Source organism: Poromitra crassiceps (assembly GCF_964638095.1).
Source record: "Poromitra crassiceps genome assembly, chromosome: 1".
Classification (NCBI taxonomy): domain Eukaryota; kingdom Metazoa; phylum Chordata; class Actinopteri; order Beryciformes; family Melamphaidae; genus Poromitra; species Poromitra crassiceps.
The window spans coordinates 36,034,007-36,051,948 of record NC_139623.1 but is presented as its reverse complement, the minus strand read 5'-3'; the positions used below and the strand labels follow the sequence as shown (position 1 = coordinate 36,051,948).

Here is a 17,942-nt window from a genome sequence, read left to right as displayed (position 1 = left end):
TGTATAAAAACACATTTCTATGATAATAATATTTTGTACATACTGAAAAACACATGTAAACACTGAATTTGAAAAAGTAATGCATTTCTTTATTTCAAAAACATTTGTAAAAGCCCATAAATCATAGATTTACTGCATTATTTCATCTCAATGTGAAGAATTTGGCTGATACCGATAACCGATATTAACATTGTAACATCGGCCCGATACCGATATGTTAAAAAATGACTAACATCGGCCGATACCGATATGATTGCTGATGTATCGTGCATCCCTAATGATTTTAGATGGGTCAAAGTAATATTTCCGATGTATCTTTCCCATTCTATGGCCAGGCGAGTTGTAATATATTGTCATGTCATGGTGTTTTGGGGTCATTAATAAACAAGATTTATTCTGTTATTTTTCTATAATGTTCTGGGGTAGTGCTATTTTACATTGAAGTCAACGTGGAAAGGCTTGTGTTTTCGCCCTAAAAGGGGGCGGGTCCTAATTGCCGATCTGATGTATATCAGTAACTGCAACCGTGCATACCAATGGCGAAGTTTCGCTGAGCGTTATTGCGGCGTTTATTTTTTCGGACCAAGGTCGATTTTTCAGAAATTAGCTTCCGACGTGTACACATCTGTTGCTGTGATTGACATGTGGGTCAAAATTCGCATCGCAATTTCGTGCTGTATATTCGCATCCCTCTTAGTGTGTACTAACAGCCTTTACATGGGGGCTAAAGGGATTGAAATTTTTGATTATTTGTATATTTTTTACTCTGCTATGTCTTTCCTCTGCTTCTGCATTTTTCATTTGCTGCATATGTAGTCTTAGGAAAACCTGTCACTGTAGACTGCTGTATTGTATTGAGGCTCTGCCTTACTAAGACGTTTTGTTTAATATTGGCTTAGGCAAGAAACTCTTTTTCCACTGGCCACGGTAGCTGGGAAATCCCAAAATTCACCATCCACTTGGACTAATTTACCAGCCAATGAGCTCTTCAATACATGATGGCCTTTGCTTCAGGCAGGCAATGTTATGTGACGTCACTATAACCATAACCATGTAGCCAAAACATGTAATGTACTGGTTCCCGCTCTACCAGTGTGTTTATCTAAGACTTCAGAGCCTACGTGGCACAGAGTTTATTTATAGTCTTGAACAGCAATATATTACCCTGTGGGTTTGGAGCAGGTTTTGTCAGAAATGTGTGCTGTAGTAGCACCCTTGGGAATTTGGCTTTGGACTCCACCTGAGGTGCATGTTCTGTAATGTGTGTGTGTGTGTGTGTGTGTGACAGAGAGAGAGAGAGGAGGGGAGGGGGAGGCAGTTAGCAGGGCTCCAGACTAACTTTTTACACTAGGCAGTGTTTCCCACAGGATTTTGAGTTGTTGTGGCGGACCACAGACCGCCTAGAGGGGTGCGGGGGCATGTAAAATGCATGAATTTGGTGTACTTTGAGAAAGCACTTAAGAGCTAAATTAAAAGGCTAGATCTATGAAGAACATGTCATCCTTACTGTGCTGTGGGTTTCCAATGACAAAGTAAATTTCTCCTATAGGTATATTCTGAATACAGGTCACTCAGTAGAATACTGCTTGTTTAAATACAATGGCCCATCTATACCAAAATCACTTCCAGAGGAGAACTCAAAATACAAAGTAACATTTTGTAGGCATAAGCAGAACTTGTTTGGTTCTCCTACAGGTACATTATTCTGTTATCTCACATCACTAAACCATCTAAATCCTGGAATTGATCAGAAATTGAATTTTGATGAAGCAGGAATGATTAGATGAATAACTTCTCTCTCTACACATCGTGTGTGTCATTTATTAGCACAAAATAAGACATCAGATCTCTCAAATCTCAAGACCGAAAACTAGGCCGGAACATGACCTCTGTGTCCCCCTGATACTAGGGATGCACGATATAGATTTTTTCAACCGATACGATAACCGATCAATATCTGCTTCTCCTGGCCGATAACCGATACGATAACCGATAATTATTATAATAAAATAATATATATTATATATATATTTTTTTTTAGTTTTTAACCTGTATTTTATGCACACCTGGGGTTAAAAAAAGGCAGATGTAGTGAGCATAGCTCTGACCTAACCAAATCTAACTGACATCACTGTGAACGCAAAACAAAGAAAACTTCTGATATAATATGGTTGTTTTAATAAAGTGTATCACTGAATTATAGTCAATACAAAAAGAAAGGCTTTTATAGAACGGAAAGCCAATGGCTGCTTAGTCTGCAGATAAAACACAATGACAAAAGGCATAGTAATTTAGGCTCTTATTGTCATGTTACTGATCTGTTCAAATTTTGCATTGGTTCCAGTTCTCAGTGAATTGTAGCCTGGGCCCAATGAATGGGGCAGGCACTATAAACCATCTGTGTCGTTTCACTTTTTACTGAAAAATGCTGCCACCAGATTAAAGAAAAGACACTATGATACCAGTGATGTTGACTGATGCTTTTTATGTAGCCTAATGTGCGCGACTGCGCCTTTATTTTCCTTATTATTGGCTCTGTTAGATGGCTCTGTCCAGCAGCTAACGTTAGCTCAACTCCAAAGTCCCTTTGGTTTATAATGGGACTTCCGGCTAGCGCGGTTAGCTTAACGTTAGCGAGTTGTTTTTTGGAGTTAAATACACAATCCCTGTATGTTTCATTTCGGGTAAAGGGGTTTCCATTAGTTTCTATATGTTTACGCCAGCTCTGTGAGTATAAAGTGCTTTTGCGGGGCTGTTTGATCACAAGCCACAGACTGTAAATGTCACAAGCAGTTTGTCTGGCAAGCGGACGAGCCTGACGTGTAGACCGCGCTACGAGCTAATGCTAACGGTAACACTCGCTAACAAAAACAAGAGACATATCCGCTGCATCATCGCCAGCTTTGGTTTAACGTAATGCCAGCTTAGAGGTTTCCCCTCCTCTGTGTGGAACCTGTGTGGGACATGGATTCCAAATTACAATAGTGTTGTGATCTGAAACTGTGAAAAACAGCAACATACTGCCAGCAGCCATGTTTGGCAAGGCAGAGCTGCCGTCGCAGCTGTGATGTCATGAGCATGCGACAACAATAGCTCCGCTTCCAAGGCAAAAATAAAGCATGCTTATCGTCTGATAATTTATTGGAAAAAGGCCATTATCGGAATAATAAATAATAAAGCAAAATGGCCATATCGGCCGATAATTTATCGGTCCGATAATATCGTGCATCCCTACCTGATACCCTAAGTCTCCATGAGCCTGTGGCTCAGTCAGCCCAAACTTGTGTTCACTAGTACTGTACGTCACTACAGGAACAACTTTTCAATAGGTCTCAATGACGTGACATTAACTAGGGCTGCACGATATATCGTTTACACATCGTCATCGCAATGTGCGCATGCGCGATAGTCACATCGCAGGACGTGCGATGTCAAAAGCAAATTAACTCGTCATGTTGCTTGATAAACTCTCACTTTAGGGGTAGCCTACTGAGTGAAATGCAGGCTCTCTCAAAGGAGAGAGACGCCCCGCTACTGTACTCACTCATTTAGTGCTTAGCTTCAACACAACAAACATGCACAGAGACCTAAATTGAATTATCTTTTGCTTATGTTGCGTTGCTGACAGTAGCCCGTCTGTAAACGATGTGATTGCGGAGGCGGACTTGTCCACAGTTTGCAGCGCACTCGCATACAGCAGGCTGGCTGCTGTAACTCAACATGTCCGTGGAGTGGAGATATTTACTCTTGAAACACCAAAAAGCAAGACCGCAACTTATGACACGAAGGCTAAAGTGATTACTGAGAAGTTGTCCGTGTTATCACTGTGGCTGTCTCTCCCCTTCAAGTCTCTGATGTTGCATCACATGATAGCAGTAACGTTACGGTAGAGTTAATCATACATAGCGACTTATTTACACAAAACATGTCAGTGAAAATAAAAAGAGAAGAGACATATCTGGGCAATTAAATGTATATTTATTACTTTTCACGAATGAATTGTTTGTCACCGGTCGGCTGCATGTGAATCCTCGTCTCTCTGTACTGCCAGCCTTGCGCTCAAAAACCGGAACTCCGCAGATGCGGAGTGTACCACTTGGTCGTTTATGGAGGGGGTTTCCGGGGGGTCAGACCAAGTGTGTAAAGTGGCAGGGGTGTTTCATTGTTGATTTATTGAAACGTTAGAAGAACGAAAGAAGTTGAAAGCAGTGATTATAATCAATAAAATCTAATGTTTTTCTGCAAATAGCATCATTGGGAGGTAGATTCTGGCACTCAATATTAGGGGTGGGCAATATATCAATTGTATATCAATATTGTGATATGAGACTATATGGTCTTAGATGTTGGATATGGTAATATGGTGATACAGCATACATGTTGTCTTTCCCTGGTTTTAAAGGCTGCATTACACTAAGTGAAGTGTAGGCTAGTGACATTTTAAAGTAGAATGTCATAACTCACTCACTTTTTCATGTATTTAGCCTAAGTCATGGAAATCCATTGGTCAAAATGTGTATGCACCCTGATAGATGACGCTCTGTGGCCTACAGTATAGGCGACAGCCCAGTGGTTGAGAAACATTAAAATACCTAATTTCCCCTCCAAAATCAGATGGACTCCTCTACAAAATCATCCCAATCATTCTAGAAGTATTCTTTTCTTTAAAATAGAGCTATTCTGGTAATCTGGTGAAAATCGGTATTTTTTCATATCGCAATATATATCGCAGGGGCGGGGAATATCGCAATGTCAGTTTTTTCCAATATCGTGCAGCCCTAACATTAACACAAGCTGAACATTAAAGTCGAGCTGAACCCAAAAATGACTTTTCTTTTAGTTCAAATACCTGGGTATGCAGTGCACCTATTTAATAATGTACAGTATGCAAAAAAATCACAAAAATCTAATTTCTTTAGTTTTTCACACTTTTTCACATCAAAAGTTCATTTTTCAAGATAACAGTAATTTACAGTTTGCTGACGTCACCTAGTACTATCAAATTTCTACCCCATTTCAACCAATCATATCACGACATGCAGCTGTCAATCAAATCTTCATTTCAGGATAATTTTCTCTTCCAAATGAAGTAGAAAATGGCGCCTAGTGCCTGTCATCTGAATTCCTATCCCATAAACTAACTACTAACTTGGCCAATTGTTAGAAACATGAACAAAAACCAAACTATAATCTCTAAGAATGCAAAGAAATGTAACTGGCTCGTTAAAACGCGCATTCCAGGGATATCGTATTTACAGAAATAGCGTAAAAGGCGTGCGCTTGAGAGCATGGTTGTCAGGGGTTTGCCCTCGGAGATTCCAGGCGGGCGGGCAGCACCCATGCATCGGATTGTCCGCTCGCTCCGCATGAAGCAGCTCTTCTGCCTAGTACTCCGCGGATCCCACTCGCGTAGCATGACAATACGCTGAATCCCACTCGATTTGGGGGTGGAACACGCCATGATTGACCAATGCCAAAGCCAGTCGACAGAATTGTCAAATCAAATCATCAACATGATACTATGACCCACCTCTCAACTTAATAATAATAATAATTCATTTATTTTATATAGCGCTTTTCAGAACCCAAAGACGCTTAACAGTAAAACAAAAGACAAGCAACAGAAACAGGCAACAGGCAACAGATACAGGCAACAGGTACAAGTAACAAATAACAGTGGCGGTTCAGGGCAAGGTTGTATGGAGAAGCAAAGGGGGAAGAGAACAGGAGGGAGGGGCAGGGGGGGGGAGGGGGAAGGAAAGGGAGGCGGAGGGTAGTGGTTAGGAGGAGGTGGTCAGGGGTAGGGGAGGTTGTAAGCTTGGGAGAACAGGTAGGTTTTAAGTCGGGTTTTGAAAGTGGGGAGTGAGGGAGAGTCTCGGACGGTCTGGGGGAGGGAATTCCAAAGTCGGGGTGCGGCACGGGAGAAAGCACGGTCACCAAAGGTTTTGAGTCTGGATGGGGGGATGATGAGGGTGGCAGTAGAAGAGGATCGGAGTGTACGTGAGGGGCGATGGGGGATGAGGAGGTCAGTCAGGTAGGGGGGGGGGGCTAGGCTGTGGAGGGCTTTGAAGGTGAGGAGGAGTAGTTTGAAGTCAATACGTTGCTTGACGGGGAGCCAGTGGAGAGAGTGGAGGACAGGGTGGAGAGAGAGACTTGTCATCTCAGACAAATTATGTTTTCAGTCTGAAACGGACTGCGACGCACGTGACGAACGGGTTCAGTTCAACTTTAACCATTTTCTTTGATGCTCATCAACATTGAATTAAAGAAGTAGTAACTCACTGTTCCAGGCTCTTTTAGTCAGCTGCAGAAACAAGTTTTTATGCCTGTGTAGTAAGATTTGTAAATGCACTCACGGTGTATATGACTCCAACATATTTACATTACATTATGTACTTTTTCATTAAAATAAATAAAATAAATATAAAACCCTTAGAAAATGGGCTACAAGAAAGTGTGCAATTCTCCTTTAAACTATACTCGCACCATACTCGCACGTGCACAAGCAGCTGCCTGGCAACAGCAGAGCTGTTGCATGCTTTGTAACGTTAACTCATAAAAGTCACTTGAAAACGGCAACCTGGACAATTTGTCGGTCAGATCAGCCTTGAGATGCCCAGGAAGGATTCTGGATGAATTATCGGACGTTATTGTGGCATGTTTGGCTGTGTTTTGGCTTACATTGGCTGCGGGGAAATGGATAGGATATTCACGTTACCCTGAGCCAGGAGGAACTACCCTGCTTCCCCTGTATGTACGGTACCGTGTAATGCCTGGAGTTGACCAAACTGAATACGGTAATCAAACAATGTTTCATAAGCATAACAGTAACGTTAGGCATATTTACGACTGTTACATTCATTATCCACACAAGACGGTAACGTTTTTAGTGGATCTCGGTGGTAATTTCTATAAATGTAAATTAATATTAGTTAGCCGCGATTAGCATCAAGCTAATGTTACTAATGTGCATTCCCACTGCAGCTAACTGCAGTCAGAGCCTTCTCCCCCGGTACGTCTAATAGTTGACCAAACTGAACAGTCAAACAATGTACCGTAAGCATAACAGACAGTAGGCTAACGTTAGGCATATTTCCGACTGTTAGCTTAATTATCAACACAAGACAGTAACGTTATTAGTGGGGCTGCTGGTAATTTCTATAAATATAGCTAAATCTATTAGTTAGCCGCGTATAGCATCAAGCTAACGTTATCATAGGCAGACTCACCACCGCAGCTAACTGCAGTCAAACAATAATGTTCCATGACCATAAGCATAACGGTAGTAACGTTAGGGTTGCATTACTTCACACAAGACGGTAATGTTAGCAGAGTTTCTGACCAGGTGGTCAGATACTATCTTGTACTACGGAGTAGAGCCCGACCGATATGGGATTTTTGAAACCGATACCGATACCGATTTTAGGGAATAAAAAATTACCGATACCGATAATATCGGCCGATATTTATTATTATTATTTTTTTTTATCAAATGTTTATCCCCCATTAGTGCTAATCCCCCATTAGGGCTAATTTTTTATTTATTTATCCTGGTTGCTGCTCCACCCTCTGCCGATCTGGGGAGAGCCGAAAACTGGCTCCATGCTTCCACATGGGCAGTTAGCCAGCCGCTTCTTTTCACCTGACAGGGGAAGCTTCACCGGTAGGACATAGCACGTGGGAGGATCACAAAACAACATCAAAACATCAAAACCACATTACAGTAGCTACAAGCAGCAAGTTCCCTTCATGAACCGAAAACACAGTCCTGATTCTAGTTTCCCCCCGATGTCGGTCACATTGCTGCTGTCTGGCCAGACGGGCTTCATTAGATAAATATTTATTTATTTAGTGTGGACTTTTTCTGGAGTCTGTGTTTCCTTTTGCTAGCAGCTAGCGACGAACATAACGTTAGCCATTTCCTGTTAGCCGTCTTCTTCGTTGGTATTTATGCCGGAGCCATGAGGACAAGAGGCAGGCTCGTGAACGCGCAGACGTCACATCCTCTAGCTGTGGTGGGAAATTTTCTCCCCTTCGAAGATGCGGTATTTCCATGTATCTTCTGAACGGCTGGTCGGAGAGAAACGCCCCCTGGTCACGATTTTTAAGTTACGTCAAGGCGCATTCACTCATTGCCAATAAAAAACACTTTGTGCACATTTATTTCTCGCCAGAACCGACGGAATGGGCCTTTAAGTTGGAGTTTCAGGCAGTCAAGCAAAAGGCGGACTTGTTTTGATGCCCTTTGATGTGTAACGTTAGTGAACGGTGGCTGGCTGATATTAGCATTAACATGGTTACACTCCCGTGTTACGCTACGGGGAGAAGGGGAGCCTCCTCTCCCCAGGCAAGACCGCGGCTTCACTAAACCCCCGCCTCCGGCCTAGCGGAGCCGATGTTACACGCAAGTACAAGGGCTTCCCCGAGCAGCAGACTTTTTCTCTCTCAAAACAACTGAAACCTGTCATGTTAAGGCTGAGCAAGGAGATCGATTTTATTTCACCAGAGTCGAAGGCAGCAACACAAAAGACTGATGGAACAGAAGAGAATTAGCAACAGGCGGACACCGTGGTGGTGAGTAGGTGAGATATCTGATTTTCCTGGATGCAGACTTTCGGAGGAAAGGCGGCCGCCTCCCTCACGTGCATCTCAACGAATCACGATGCATTTAATCGATCACGTGTCTTGAAAATGACACCTAACCCGATCTACTCTGCCTCTGATTGGCTCTGATATCACTCAATCATCACTCTGCTGTCCTGTGTGCTTATGAAAGAGAGAGAGAGAGAGACAGACAGCGGGCCAATGTGGAATTTTGAGAGGGGGTAAAAAAAACTGTGAACATCTTGTGGCGGTCAAAATCCCGGTGCGCCTTACTTTTTAATTTAGGTGCACTAGCACATCATTTAGGTGCACCCACATTTTTCACCACACCTTTTGGCACCGCAATAATACATTTTAAGTGTTACCTTCTTTGTCATGTTGTATACATATTGGCAAATTATTAAATCATTGAATTATCACTAACCATTTATTTATTTATCTGTAGTTTGCCTAACATTGTGTAATGGTGGTCGATTGTAAATGTTCAAGTTACTGTGCAGTGTTTCCCCTACCATTCTACAGGCCTGGCGGGCCCGCCAGGCCAACGGCACCCCCGCCAGGCCAGAAAAAGAATTGCAAAAAAAGAAAAAAGAAATTTCAATAAACCTTTATGGCATATTATTAGAATACAGCAATACTGGTGTTGACAGTGTTGACAGTAATAGAAGATGCCAAATCATTCAAAACAATTAAGCATTTTGCTTTTACGAGCATTGTGCCAGCGTGCAGCGCTGTTCCAAAACATGTCAACGTGTCACTGCCTGGGAAACGCACATCCCATAATACAACTGTTCACAACGCATCCCATAATAGTATGATGATACTTGGGATGCCATTGCAAACATAGATGCAAACAGGTTAGCTAAAAGTTTAGCGTCGCAGCAAGGGCCCCCACCGTTGCGGTCGAGGTACGTTTGGAAATCCCTCCAGGCCTGAAAAATGTTCTAGGGGAAACACTGCTGTGTGATAGTGACATATCCCACAGTGTGCTGTGAAATGAGTCTCACTGTGCACTGCAGACAGTGAAAAACCGTAGCAGATAGCTGCTCTTAGATGGTCTAACATCAATAGACAGCATAGTCATATTGTCAACAACACATTTTAGCAATCTTGAATTACATGTTGGGTAACGTTAGTAATCCCAGAATTTGCTTGATCGTTTGCTAGCATCCCGCTAGTGATGCTAACATTAGACGCTAAGATGTCATTGTCATGCCAACCTAACGTTAGTCAGAACTCGTCTGCTGAAGCCGTAGCTTTGTCTCCCGTGTACAAAACCACCATCTGACACATTTTAATTCCATCTGTTTGTGACTCCAATTCCGGTACGAGTGAGTCTGGCCGGTCACAGTAATCATTCTGGATGGCTGGCTGCTGGCTGCGGACTGTCCTGTGTTGTACTAGCGATAAGGACGATACGACTTCCAGTTGGATTTTCAAAGTAAAACGATTCTTCCCAAGTTTAAAGCACTCAGAAACAATTGAAAACGTTTTCTTTTTGTATTTCCCCTGTCTTTCTATATGAGAGAGAGAGAGAGAGAGAGAGAGACCCCCCCCCCCCCCCCCCCAGAGGAAAAAGTGTGTGTGCATGTGAAGGAGACCCCATTTGAATTCCAGGGTTGGGAACCACTGGTTTACAGTCTGTTACCTCCTGTTGAATCAATGTGCAGCAATTCTGAATGTACTGTATATTCTTCTAGTTGCATGTTTGTTTGATATGGTCCATTGACATTGCTCTTAGTTGCTGCTGTTCCAAATTCCAAGTATGACTAGGCAGAATAATGATGAGATTGAATCCTTGTTGCTGCTGTTTGTTATATAGGCCAGGCTTTACTTTGTTTTATCTTCAAATAATGCCACAGTAGAATATTAAGTGAAGGAGACCTGGGGAAAGAAAATGTAGTGGAAGAGAGCCAAACAAACCCCAATGACTTATTGAAAGCCTGCCCTCCTCAGATACAAGAGACAAGTAATGAAAAAGTAAGTGAAAACATTAGAAACGGACAAATGGACTTGAGAGAAAGAAGTCAATAGTGAGCAAGCAAGAGACCAAGACGAAAGCAAAATGAAGAGTGGGAAAAGAGCTGCTGTTTCTGCAGTATGCCTCTATCATAGAACAGTCACGTGACCTTCTGTCACATCAATGGTCCGGGAGAGTATTTCATTACATTACATTACATTACGTCATTTGGCAGACGCTTTTATCCAAAGCGACTTACAATGACACATTTTTGTCAGCAATAGAGCAATCAACTATGCAGCACAGCTCAAGAAGGGCCCAGATGGAGCCTGAAAAGGTGTGTCTTTAGTCTTTTCCAAAAGATCGGCAGTGATTCAGCTGTCCTGACCGAAGGTGGAAGCTATTAACAGTTCATATTCTCATTGAGATTTGGATTATTTGTCATAATGTTGTAACCACCCAATGTGGACTTACCACGGGTCTTCCAGTGGTGAAACAATGGTATATCTTCATGTAAAGCCACAAACCACTAAGATATCATCCTTTTTCTATCTTTAAGTGTAAAAAATAAACGTGATCTGCCGACACTACCCACAATCCTAAGGTGTAACAACAATGTATTTTTGCCAAATTCAAGGTACGTTAAAACGATGTCTTGCATCATCATACATCGTATCGGACATAAACCATTTCCACCCGTAGCAGGATTAATGTCAGCTAAACACTTTCATAGGCTAACATGGCTAATGCTAATTAGCACCAGGTATCTTTGCTCTAACGTAACGTAACGTTACTTGACTGAGCGAATGTCTTGTGTAGGCAGCATGTCGTTATCAAAACGTATTGCGCTGAAGAGAAGTAACAGTAAATAATGACGAAGCACTCCTCCAACCTGACGCTCAGCAGCACAGGGACAGGCTGTGTGTGAGGCAGAGGTGTGTGTGTGAAGCACTCCTCCAACCTGACGCTCAGCAGCACAGGGACAGGCTGTGTGTGAGGCAGAGGGGTGTGTGTGAAGCACTCCTCCAACCTGACACTCAGCAGCACAGGGACAGGCTGTGTGTGAGGCAGAGGGGTGTGTGTGAAGCACTCCTCCAACCTGACGCTCAGCAGCACAGGGACAGGCTGTGTGTGAGGCAGAGGGGTGTGTGTGAAGCACTCCTCCAACCTGACGCTCAGCAGCACAGGGACAGGCTGTGTGTGAGGCAGAGGGGTGTGTGTGAAGCACTCCTCCAACCTGACGCTCAGCAGCACAGGGACAGGCTGTGTGTGAGGCAGAGGGGTGTGTGTGAAGCACTCCTCCAACCTGACGCTCAGCAGCACAGGGACAGGCTGTGTGTGAAGCACTCCTCCAACCTGACGCTCAGCAGCACAGGGACAGGCTGTGTGTGAGGCAGAGGGGTGTGTGTGAGTGCATCAACATTAAAACTATGAGGCCACATGGCTCTTTCTGAGGAGTTGTAGCATTGTATTAGTGACAGTTGATCTGATTTGTGTTATTTATGCTGCAAAATAGTGTTATGATGTAAAGTAGTGTTATAAAAGTGCCTGTTGCAGAGTTAACTGTGAACCATTTACTGCTCAGTGTGTCTGTGCAGTGTTTCTCACACCACAAATAGATTTTGATCGCCACATATATTAATTAAAATTTAACGTCTTCATTTTGCTCTCAGAGTGCACCAGATTGATGCATCTTACTTTAAAATGTACTTTTCTTTCAAGAGGGTCCAGGGTCTATCGACTCCACCATGATCTCTCCAAATGCTCAAGGAAACACTGTTTTGTGCATGTGTAAGTGAGCGAGCGAGCGAGCATGTTATTGTTATAAATATACTTTTTTTTTAGTTTAAATGAACCTTGTCTTTGGGTTAGTCACTCAATTTATTCTCTTGAGCTTCATTCCTTCCCGGCCTATCTGAATTCTGTTGTATTGATACAGTGCATAGAAGTTATGGAAAACTAAGATCGTTTAGTTTTGCAATCTCAAACTCAAAATGTATAGTAATTGTTAGTTAAAGGTGTGTCGCTGATGTAACCGGTTACAGCTCGAAGTGCCGATGGGGTCTTGAAATGTATTGGTAGGGTCTTGAAAAAGGTCTTGAAAAGTATTGAATTTAACTTCAGGATTGCTGCACATACCCTGTACTCTACAGGTGTAGAGGTGTGAGGTGCTCCATATGTGTGAAAGCAACATGCCTCATGTCTGAAAGCGTACACTTCACGTATCGCCCGGGTCAGGCTCAGGGCAAGTAACCCTGACCTGACCCGGAGTTCATGTCTGAAAGTGGTAGGGTTGCTACTTGATGCACGTGGTCCTGGGCCAGGACTCTGAATCAAATGTTTTATGGTCACGATTCTGTAGCTGGACAGTTGGCTTGGTTGCAGGCTTAAAACTCTTTTTAGATATGGATTTTTCAAAACATGATCAGAAAAATGAATGGGAAATACTCTTCTGGAGCAGGAGGTGAAGTCACAATGTCACGTGACTGTTGAGCTCTATATTGTTGTCATGTTACTGATCTGTCCATGTTGTGTTTAGCAGACTGTCCATGCCCCCCCCCCCCCCCCCCCAAAAAAAAAGAAAGAAAGAAAAAGAAAGGAAAAAAAATCACATCGCTGTCACTTTCTTGTTTTTCTTCGGCTATTTTCATGTATTCAGAACATGTTGTAAAGTTACCTCTCTTTAAATTGTTTCCACAGAGTCTACCGGCCCCGCCAAGGTGGTGAGAGCGGGCAACCCACCCAGAGCCAGACGTGGAGGAAAGGTAATGTCGTGTGTGTGTGTGTATGTGTGTGTTTCGGGTGCGTGTGTGCTTGCGCGCGCTTCCATCTTGTCCATCTATTTGCCTGTGTGAAAATGTGAGTGTGCGCACACCTGCGTATATATTAGGGGTGGATGGATCATGATAGAGGTCACTCAAAGAGCTCAAACTTCTGACAACACTGAACGTTATAGGATCGGCCCAGTCATATTCTCAATAGCTGGTATTTTATCGTGTCTAGGGGTTCACTAGATTATGACCCATAACATGAGAAAAGGAAATGGTGAAATGAGGCCGATTTGTCAGAGAGGTGCAGGTCCTCACTCAGTAGCCTCAAGAAGCATCCCGGCCCGTCCCGGCCCTGGGCCAGCTCCAGCTCCAGCTCCAGCTCCAGCTCCAGCTCCAGCTCCAGCTCCAGCTCCGGTCGGTTGAATGCGTGAGGAGTCCAAGATAGTCCTCGCGCATTCAAAGGGGGATCCTATGAAGATGGGACAGAACAAAAGTAACAAAACAATGCAAAAACGAGACGTAGACTAGCACAAACTGACAGCAATCTGCGTGACGACTATGACCGCCGCCATCTTCTGCGTGAACCGAACCGCAATAAATCGTAATATCGAATCGCAATAATCATAGAATCGCAATACTTAAGAATCGCAATAAATATCGAATCGGCACCCAAGTATCATGATAGTATCCAATCGGGAGATAAGTGAATCGGCACAGCCCTATTAATGAGGGCCCTGACACTGGAACACCTAAATGGAAAGGAACCATCTTTAATGTTATTGGTTACTAGGGCTGTCAATCTTCCTCAATAATCCAATTCGATTTTCAGTGCTTTTATTATTTTAATATTACATTTTTAATTGGAAATTTTAATTTGACCTATAGACTTATATAAAGCCTAATCAGCATGTTGTTGTTATGAACCATTCTGTCCACTAGAGGGCAGTCCAACCACTCAAATGTCCTGTTGTAACCTGTAACATTGACCATTGAATGAGATAGATATGAGAAGATTAAACTACATGAGATGGATTACATGAGAAGATTAAACTCGTGTCACATCCATCTGTGGTCAAGGCGATCTTTTCTTCACTGATAATTTTTCATACTGAGCCCAACTCAACCCAGTAGCCTAAACGGAGGCGATCTTTTCTTCACTGATAATTTTTCATACTGAGCCCAACTCAACCCAGTAGCCTAAACGGAGCTAGATGAGATACAGGGTTCCAAAAGCACGCACAAATCGCTTGAGGAACAGCTTCTTCCCGCAGGCCACGAGACTCCTTAACATGCACAAATAGCGTAGTAGCCGTGCCGTACCGCACTGCAGCTGCTGCCATTACGGATGTCTAATGTTTAATTGTATGTCTAATAAGGTGCATACTATTTGCACCTGTATGATAAGGTATATGCTATTTGCACCTGTGTGACAAATACGTCGAATTTGAAATGTTTGGGCGCGTCTAATGTATGCACATGACATGTGCACCTAGGTGCAGTGAATAGGCCACTGTCTCGGACTTGTCTTATCACTATACTGCCCTATTGCTATTGTTACTTATTGCTATTGCTTATTGCCTATTGCCCTATTGCTTGTTGTTTTTGCACTCATATGCCTTGCTATATTTGTACTATGTCGTAAACGGAGTCCACAGCACAAGAATTTCACACGTGATACTTGTACCATGGAGTGACAATAAAAATCTTGAATCTTGAATCTTGAGATGATTTTATTTTCAAAATGGAAGTGCCAATTAGGGCTGGGCGATATGACGATATATTTCGTCTGGACGATAGAAAATGTATTTCGTTTCATATGATGCTCTATCGTTTATATCGTTGTGTTCACATATATATATATATATATATATATATATACATATAATTACACTCTTTATGGCAATATTGTCCGTCATTTGGACGACGCTGTGCTTTCGTCATTCTGTTTTCTTTTTTATTCACATCCACACACTCACCAGACTCTGTCAACAATGTTATGAATGGCACAAATCAGCCGGTGAGTAGAAAGAGCAGGGAAAAGTTACCTCCACTCTAGTCTCACGTAGTTAGACCCATCGTCGACGTCATCAAGCTTCCACTGCTGGCACTGCAGGACTACCTCCACTCCGTCCGCCTAGTCTACCCAGGCATTTGCGCTGTGTTAAGTCCGCGTTTGATCCATATTTGCGAGTGTCCTCCTCGTAACGTTAAACCTGGCAAAACATCTCCTCTCGTCCTCTCAAGGAAATCCATTGAGGAGCCAGCCAACAACCAAACGTCTAGTTTGCTAAAGCTAGCTAGCTAGCTAGATTCAGCGCCTGTATGTATACAATGCTTTATTCTTGTTTTTCTTTTGCCATTTTAAGGGCTGGTCTTAACTGAGCATACCACACGTGGTGTGCTCAGTCAAGACCAGTTCTGCAGTTACTCATTTAGTAAATGGTAGCATTATGAATCTGTGGTGTCAGGCTGCTAAGTGACATCAGTTTGCTTTTTAGTTTTTTTTTAAATGTTTTTTCTCGCCCCTACACAGATGGATAAACAGCTTTTCCATTCGATTCACTTAGCCCACAGTACAACCTTGCAATGCTTTTCAGTCATAACTCACACCACAGACAAAGATGGGGGTGAAGGATTCATTATTATCATTTTCAATATAACTGTTATTTTGTTCTCCCCCCTCCCACTCTCAAAGCGCTCCACTTGAGCTGTATCCGCAAAGGTTTAAACTTTGTTTCAAACACTCATTAGTATTAGATTGTGGGAATAGAGGGATAGAAGTAGGGAAGTATCCAAACTAAAGTATGCTGATCTTAGGATCAGACCTGGGTGAGGTCAGAAATGAATAACTAACACACCCTTGCACACATATTTTAATAAGCTGGTAGCACCATGTTGTCGTAGTAATGTTTTTGTTTGTTCTTTTTTCTTTTCTTTTTTTTCCTTTTTTGGGGGGTTTGTTTGTTTTTTCTTCCTTTTTCCGTTTGAATTTGTTTATTTGTCTTGTCTTGTCGTTTGTTATTTAGTTTTTTTGTTTTTTTTTGTTTTTAGTTTTGTTTGTTTGCTTGTTTTTAATAATTTAAAACCAAAACCTGTACAATTGATTTGATGTGGGACTAAGTTTACAGGGTGGGAGAAAAAATGTTTCTTTTCAAATCGCTATCGCAACATTCTCGTGCACGCAACTTATCTGAAGACAATTTGTCGTGGGTTCTGTTACGTTTGTTGCTGTGTTTTTTCGGTTTTTTTGCTCTTTACTTGGGTGTACCCCAATTGCCAAATTTCATGCCCCAATTGCTGATGGCATGAAAACTAAGTCTGAGGGAACACAGAATTGTGGACCAAGGCAGCTCAGCAGGCAAAGTAGTAAACAAAAATAAGAAGAGAGCTCCTTGAATTTTTCAAGAATAGTATTTAATCCCGAAGTAGTATATTCGTGTACACAGCAGTGTTACAAACAGAATATATCTTCAAAAGGGTACACGGGCAAACAAAACGCTATGCGCGTTCCAACCACACAGGGTCTTCATTTCACTTCATGCTATTCCAGCCTGATGAAGACCCTGTGTGGTTGAAACGCGCGTAGCGTTTTGTTTGCCCGTGTACCCTTTTGAAGATATATTCTGTTTGTAACACTGCTGTGTACACGAATATACTACGGTACTTCGGGATTAAATACTATTCTTGAAAAATTCAAGGAGCTCCCTTCTTAATTATGAAAACTAAGTCTGAAATGAAACAATAAAAAAATTATATACCCAGAAATATCTATTGTATGAAGAATGACTAGCTATTTGACTGCTTTTGCCTCTGCCTGATTGACGGGATCCACCACTTCCGTGAGTTGATGCGGAGTGATTAATTAATTATGCACGACATTAATAGTGGCACTTAACGCAGATTAGCAACTTGTTATGTTTGTTGAATACCAATGCCATTCACTTGTGCCATATGAGGCTGTATTGGGCTACTTGAATGCTCCTGGTGCAGGGAGGTAGTCTGGCAGACTACTGGAACGTTAATGCAAAGCACTGTATGAGTGCATGCTCACTATTGTGATTCCAGCTGATTCCGCTGATTAGCCAAGGCTAGACGGACGAGATTCGCCATATATAAAAATATATATATACGGTATATATATATATATATATATATGTTTTCCAAAAAAAATTATATTCGAAGTTTATTAATATTTATGCAAATTGGATAATAATCGAATACCGAAATTTATTTCAACAGCCCTATTGGTTAACACCTGTGCTTCACGACCTCAAAACGGTTCCTGTGAAAAGGGTATTTTGGCTACATACAGTAGTGTGTGAACATACTGTATGTATTTGTATCGGTAAGCACAAGCAGACATTGGCTGAGTCACTACTCCTAACAACTCATCACTAACCTAAAGTTTCCCCCACTCTAGCTCAGTTGGAACAGGACTTTGATCCAGGGCAAACTCAGCCAAATGTAGAGCTGCACAATTACTGCACTCAACTTATCTCAACATGACTACTTATAACTACTGTTGACATTCTGAATGACTACATTGCTTCAACACGGCTAATATGCCATTATACCATTAATGGAATTTGTACCCTGAATGGAAATTG

The 17,942-nt window shown here is 42.3% G+C and overlaps 1 protein-coding gene across 2 annotated transcripts in view; it reads left to right on the top strand.

Moving 5' to 3' along the window:
• Window positions 1-17,942, top strand: part of larp1 (La ribonucleoprotein 1, translational regulator) — a 149,648-nt gene that overhangs the window by 24,150 nt on the left and 107,556 nt on the right. For both annotated transcript variants that reach the window (XM_083647755.1, XM_083647754.1), the window contains exon 2: window positions 13,265-13,329. In XM_083647755.1, the coding sequence (XP_083503881.1) occupies window positions 13,265-13,329 (65 nt within the window). The remainder of the gene's footprint in view (window positions 1-13,264; window positions 13,330-17,942) is intronic.